The sequence below is a fragment of the Oratosquilla oratoria genome, chromosome 20 (genome assembly GCF_046742065.1).
Source record: "Oratosquilla oratoria isolate Oo_2021 chromosome 20, ASM4674206v1, whole genome shotgun sequence".
Lineage (NCBI taxonomy): Eukaryota > Metazoa > Arthropoda > Malacostraca > Stomatopoda > Squillidae > Oratosquilla > Oratosquilla oratoria.
In genome coordinates, this window is record NC_134796.1 from 38208791 (window position 1) to 38216290 (window position 7500).

The 7500-nt window shown below is 38.1% G+C and overlaps 1 protein-coding gene across 1 annotated transcript in view; it reads left to right on the top strand.

Annotated features, from left to right (window-relative positions):
• LOC143036467 (inter-alpha-trypsin inhibitor heavy chain H3-like) overlaps nt 1–7500 on the top strand; it is a 50906-nt gene that overhangs the window by 21502 nt on the left and 21904 nt on the right. The window contains exons 2-5 of the mRNA XM_076203855.1: nt 2026–2140; nt 3286–3461; nt 5994–6104; nt 6368–6497. Of these exons, the coding sequence (XP_076059970.1) occupies nt 2084–2140; nt 3286–3461; nt 5994–6104; nt 6368–6497 (474 nt within the window). The 5' untranslated portion in view covers nt 2026–2083. The remainder of the gene's footprint in view (nt 1–2025; nt 2141–3285; nt 3462–5993; nt 6105–6367; nt 6498–7500) is intronic.

Genomic DNA, 7500 nt, shown 5'->3' on the forward strand with positions numbered 1-7500 from the left:
TATTATTATTATTATTATTTTTATATTATTATTATTATTATTATTATTATTATTATTATTATTATTATTTTTATTATTATTATTATTATTATTATTATTATTATATTATTATTATTATTATTATTATTATTATTATTATTATTATTATTATTATTATTATTATTATTATTATTATTATTATTATTATTATTATTATTATTATTATTATTATTATTATTATTATTATTATTATTTATTTATTTATCATTATTATTATTTTTTTAAGAATACCACCTCTTATTTCCTACGCTACCTGTGTGTGTGCGCGGGTGGTACAATCAGACGCGTCTTGATCTCGCATTCACTTAGTTGTGGGTTCGAATCCCGCACTTCTCTCCGATTCCCAGCAGTGACTGTAACATGCTCCTACAGTCCAAACGCATAATAAGTCAAAGGAGAAGGCTTCGGCCGCAGGTACACATCGCCTCCTGTCGTAGTTTCTTCACCTTCTCCCTTGTTGAGAGCACAGATGAAAGATTCTTTATGTATATTTCACCCAGTGATATATTTTATTGAAAATTTAATTTCCAAGAATAAAAAAATCAAACTTCTGATTGAAATCCTTTCTCCCTCACAAAGACGTTTTAATATCTATCATTCGTTGAGTCATAACAATTATATGAAACGGACGCACGGCTTCCGCCTTTTATTAATGTAAATGAAACAAATGAAACAAATATTGACACAAAAACGATTAATTACGATAATTAACATAAGCGTGTACCCCTTAGTCTTGGGAATATTTCTTTACGAGTGATATTTGATCTCATATAATGACTTATGTTTATGATTTTATTTGTAACCATTAGTGATACACAAGTGATGAGGCAATCTCTACCTAATACAAAAATTTGATCTAAGCAAGATGCTGTAATGATTATAATTTATTTTATATTATTTGTTTTTGTTTTGTTATCATTTGTCTGTTTGATTTTCATTTATAATTAGTTATGTGTCAATTCATTATTATTCACTATTTACCTGTCTGTTTATTATCTAACTATACCTATGCATTTATTTATGTATTCTATTTGTTGTTTACATTATTATAGTTTTTAATTATTGATTTATTATTATTATGATTTTTTTTTTTGCATCCGACCTAGATATGGACCAAAAGGTCTCCTGTCGGTATTCTCCGCCTTTGGAATCCTTTGTAATCATTCTAGACCCGGAGACGTCTTTCTAAGGCTCGTTTCACACGTATCGACTTTTCGCCGTGCGCCGTCCACGGCACGACGTCGTGCTCTCAAATATATAATCATAGGTGTCTATGGACCTTTTCACACGTGGTCGTGGTTGTGACGTGTGAAAGCGTCCGTAGACACCCATGGTTAATTGAGAGCACGACGTCGTGTCGTGCACGGCGCACGGCGAAAAGTCGATACGTTCAAAACTAGCCTAAGATGTCTGGAGGTTTTCGCTTGGTGTACATTGGAACTCTGGCGACAAGACAGAGTAAATGCGGCCTCGGCATTCGATGCATCTTCGTCGTTAAGAGGCCTTTGACCCCTCACTCATTCATCTTCCCTTTGCTTTTCCTTTCCATGTTTTATAGTTTCCTGTTTGTTATCTCTCTTTTCTCACTGTTTTTTGTACTCTTTCTCTCCTTTACTCTCGACCTCTGTTTCTCCTCTCTCTCTCTTTCTCTCTCTCTCAATATACATATATGTATATATATATATATATATGTATATATATCTATCTGTCTGTCTGTCTGTCTCTCTCTCTCTCTCTGTATATATATATATATGTATATATATATATCTGTCTGTCTGTCTGTCTCTCTCTCTCTCTGTACATATATATATATATATATATATATATACACAGATATATATATACATATATATATAAACATATATATGTATATATATATATATATATGTATGTATGTATGTATGTATGTATGTATGTATGTATGTATATGAAACCAGCAACATAATAGCAAAAACTAAAGCTATATTTTCTCATTCTATTCCACAGATTTGACAGGTGTGGGCAAAGGAATCTGAAAGGAATTGGAGGCGACACGAAGACGAAGATGAAGGAGGTTTCTCTTCTTTTCGTCGCGGCAGCGCTCGCTGGATTGAGGATGGAGGTGAGACAGTGAGCAGGGTTGGCGGGAGGAGGTAGGGAGAGGCAGGGGAACGCCTGAAGTAAAGTGGGACGAGGTAGACAGCGGAAGAAGAGATGTAATCGTCTGTAGTTAGATCTGCAGGTGGAGAATAAGAATGATCAAAACGTCTTTGTGTTTTGTGTATGAGTGTGAAGGTCCTTATTGATATAGCAGCGTTTCTCAACCTTTTTTACCCTTGGGTAACCTCTGAAATAAATTGCATGTCTCAAGGAACCCCTGCTAAAAAAAAAGAAAAAAAAAACCACGTATACCATATCTTTCTCATTTTATTTTCATCGTAATAATAGGTTAGATAGGATGATGTCTATATTACATTATTACAATAACCAAGAATATGTCGTGCGTGTTTAATTATATTACGTATATGAAATTAAATAAAGAATCAAAAGTGGATTAGCTTATCTCACTTGTTCTCGCGGAACCCTTAGGGACCTTTTGCGGAACCTTAAGGTTGAGAAACGCTGGTATAGGGGGATAAATACATACGGATATAGAGACACACATATACTCGAACGCGAACACCCATAACGCAAACATACACAGACGCATACACATACACACATATGCACGCACCTAAACACACACACACACACACAGGCGTATACACATATACATACGTATACACATATGAATGCACGAGTCCAATATGTAATCCAAGACCATGGTGAATCATGGTGGTGAATCACGCGCGCACACACACACACACACACACACACACACACACACACACACACACACACACACACACACACACACACACACACACACACACACACACACACACACACACGCACACACACACACACACACACACGCACGCACGCACACACACACACACACACACACACACACACACACACACACACACACACACACACACACACACACACACACACACACACGCAAAAGACACTCAGAAGCTCACGTAAACAAACACGCGTGTTTTGCTATGCCAATGCTCTGCATAAAAATGTACGAATGATAATATTTATCCCATATTAAACCATACTGATTGACAAATACACCTAATACCATTATGAGCTAATTATATATTTACAGTAGGACGTGTTTTGCATACGAGTAACTCTCATAACGTTTTTGTCTAGGTCGTCCACGGCATCCAGGTGGGCGTCATATCCAACCTACGAGTCGAGACGGAAGTGAACAATCGGTACGCGGTCACTCACGTAACTTCGAGAATGAAGAACCCATCGAACGTCAGCCAAGAACTGTTCTTTAAGATGCAACTTCCGAAGACGGCTTTTGTATCGTCCCTCATTATGTGAGTCCCTCGGGCATATAGAAGACTTGTTGAGACAGGTGGAGATTTACTGAGACAGGAATGACGAGTGAGGAGGAGGAAAGGGGAGGGGTGGAGCTTCGGAATGGGTTAGTTAGTCAAAGAAGATAGGAGTTGGAGAGAAGGAAAAGAGGAGAAAAGGAAGAGTGATTAGGAGAAGAGGGGAATGGGAAATGGATAAAGAGGGAGGGAGGAAAGTGAGATGAAGAACTAGGATTTGACGGGTGGGTATCCGTGTAGGGTGTCTGTGTGGCTGAAAGTAAATGTACAAGACTTGTATATCATACATTTGTACAAAGACCATGAGGTCTTCCGTGGCAGGCTACAAGCCTCAGCCCCATTGAAAGGTGGCGAAGATAACACTATATAAATGATAACGTGTAGCTTTATCATCTCTCCAATATTCAGTGTTGCTTCAGTAGCGCACTGAGTCAGGTAGAGACCGGGCAGCCAGTGAGGGCTTTTTCGACACTAGAACGTCCTGTCCGGGCGTGGGAAATGCAGTCACGAATCTCGAGACAACAAAATGTAAGACATATGGACACAGGTGTCATTTAAGAGATCTACTTAAAGTTGACCGTCCCCAAGTAGGACAGAATCCCTATCTTTTGACTTGAAATGGGGTAATGCAAATTATAACAAATTCTGACTGATTGAGATGACAAAGCCGAGTTATTTCATTCAGTTATCGGTTGAACCTTCCTTCACAATCCAGCGCATTCTTTCTCTGAGTGGCTTCACTTGCCATCTCCACTAGGGTGACGTACTTGGTGTGTTTTATTCTGGCTAATTCTAAACGATTCATTTATATTCAGGACAAACGGGGCTCTCAATGAGCTAAATCTTCGAAAGTTCTGAAATCAGAAAATCTTTCTTCCTTTCACCCTAGCCCAGGTACACGTTCAATAACACCACATCTTCATCATCCCTCTTCGACGGTCTAATGTGATTTACAGATTCAAATGTAATCATGGAGAGTGTGAACACCTCGGTAATATTAATCCCTGCAATAAAACCACAAAACCTTTCCAAGAGATTACCGATAATTATTCTGAAGATGGTTCTATCAACCGACATATGAAAACTGTCCTCAATACTGATATCAAACGGGAAAAAAACAATAACATACGACACCTTATCACAGAAAAAAACTTATTGACATCAATAAGCATTCATGATAAAAAAAAAAAAAATCAAGCTATAACGAACAACAAACAGTAAGGAAATACACATTACTATCTTTCGAAAGAACACCACACTATTCTCTAAATTGGTTCCCGAACTGCTCAAAAATTCAAATATAAACATGAGAAACAATAAATACCCTCAGATATAAGGCACCGCGCCAATACATTTGACACATATTGCATATATATAAATGCACATGCATATTTACGTTGATATTTAGACGGACAGCTACATATCTTATAAAAAAAATCATAGTAAAACAATGAGTAGCATAAAAGACAAAAGCAAGAACTGCATAAAAGATATATACATTATTTTGTGATTCCGCTTTTTTGAAGTAGGCTTGAGCGTGTGTTTCATGCATATTTTCTACTATAAGAGGCTCTCAAATATTTTCTACCAGAGTTCACACCGGAAATTATATGCAAACATTCAACTAGCACAGCAATAAGAGGGTGTCTAGCAAGAATACCAGAGAGAAGAAGGCGGATGTCGGGTAGTTTATAAACTGAAAAAAGAAAAGTGTCAGTGTGTGTGTGTGTGTGTGTGTGTGTGTGTGTGTGTGTGTGTGTATGTGTATGTGTGTGTGTGTGTGTGTGTGTGTGTGTGTGTGTGTGTGTGTGTGTGTGTATTCACTTGGTCTTTGGATCACATATTGGACTCGTGATCGACAGCTATTTCCCTCCTGGAAGAGAGCTCAGAGCTCGTAGGTCCGATCTATGGGTAATGCTATGACCTTTCACACGCACACACCCCCAACTCCCCGCCCACGAGAGTCAGAGTAACGACCCGAAGCGCAGCTGTACCGAAATAATTTTGGCCCTGGGCAGGATTCGAACCAAGCACTACGGGCACCACCATGCTAGTAGTTCATCGCTCTACCAACTGCGCCACCGAGTGTGTGTGTGTGTGTGTGTGTGTGTGTGTGTGTGTGTGTGTGTGTGTGTGTGTGTGTGTGTGTGTGTGTGTGTGTGTGTGTGTATGTGTGTGTGTGTGTGTGTGTGTGTGTGTGTGTGTGTGTGTGTGTGTGTGTGTGTGTGTGTGTGTGTGTGTGTGTGTGTGTGTGTGTGTGTGTGTGTGTGTGTGTGTGTGTGTGTGCTTATGTGTATTTTTACAAATTAATTATTAATGCACAATAACTACTTTGCATCTCTACTGTAATCTTTAGTTTAAAAGGAGACAATATTTCATGTGGTATGACCAAATGAATAATGTCGTTTGCCAATGTTTTTGTTCCTTTATTTAGTGTTCAGTATTTTTGTGCAATTATTGTAGCAAAAGAAATCTTTGAAATAAGAAAAAAATCTCTCTTTTCTTTTTTCCCAGGGAAGTGGAGGGAAAGAATTACACAAGCAGTGTACAGGAGAAGGAGCAAGCACAGAAAACATACGACAAGGCGAAGAAACGTGGAAAAAATACGGGACTTGTTCAGCAAAGGTAATTTTTTTCGGGGGAGGAGGGGGGGGGTAGTTAATCCAAATTCGGGAACCAGGCACATCGAATTTCACAAATGCATTTTTTTTTTTTTTTCCAAATCTAGGAACCATGGTTCCTCTTAGGACCCGTCGGGTTACAAAAATGGTAGCACAAACCCAAAATCATATATACCTCAGTGTGTACCGTGTTGAATTCTATTTTTTTTTTTTTTTTTTTTTTTTTAACTTCTCAAAAGTTACTAAATTGCATTCATGTCTCCCAAGCCTGAAGAACTTCCAGGTATCTGCTAACGTGGCACCTCACCACAAGATTACGTTTTATCTCAAGTACGAAGAGCTCCTGCAGAGGTTCAAAGGATCCTACAACCTAAGTATCAACGTCAAACCTGGACAAGTAAGCTGAAGTGATTAAAATATCCTTGTCCGTAATCAAGCTCTTTCTCCCTACAGATGCAGCTGGAATGTGTGTTCAAGTGTCATGCAACGAGAAGGTCGTCATGTTTAGAACTGTATCGGTGCTTGTGAACCATGAGAATGTTATATAGAGACATAAGTTGAAAGCAAGGAGCTCATTTGTTCATTTCATTCATTCTAAGTCAAAGAATTTTGACTTTTGAACCGGGAATGGGTAAAAGTGTTCGCAAAATGATCAAACACACACACACACACACACACACACACACACACACACACACACACACACACACACACACACACACACACACACACACACACACACACACACACACACACACACACACACACACACACACACACAAACAAAAGTTGATTGTTTAAAGACGTTAGTGGTCCAGTGTGGTTTTTATAACAGTTATATCTAATTCAAGTATGAAAATATATGAAAGATTTACTTAGACTCATCCGCAGTTTTCACTTTAAACGGTCTTTTTATTTTGAGGGGGCTTGTTACATAGCTTCGATAAATGCTAGATGATTACAAACGCATGGAATTCTTATAAACCTCAATTCCTTACAATAGTTTTTTGTTCCTTTATCATGATATGGACAAAACTGATTGGATGGACGTTTTTCATTAAATGAAATGTGACTATACTTCAATACACCCGTTCTTTCCATACATTCCATGTCTTTTTTTTTCTTTTGTGCCTGATATCCTTTCCCTTTTCCCTTTCTGTTTAATTTTTTCACTCTCAGCATTTTTCTGTCTCTCCTCTTTTCCCCTTCCTTCCGCTTATCTTTACTCTCATTTTCCTATTTACCAGATATTGATTTACTATACCTAAATGTCTCTTCTGAATACATTTATGTCTCAAACTCTTCCAATTTTAGTTTTGGGTGTCACTAAAGAGTCCATAAATCCACCTTGACCACCCTCCCCCACCATTAACCTCGCCCACGTATACTTATGCCTGTCT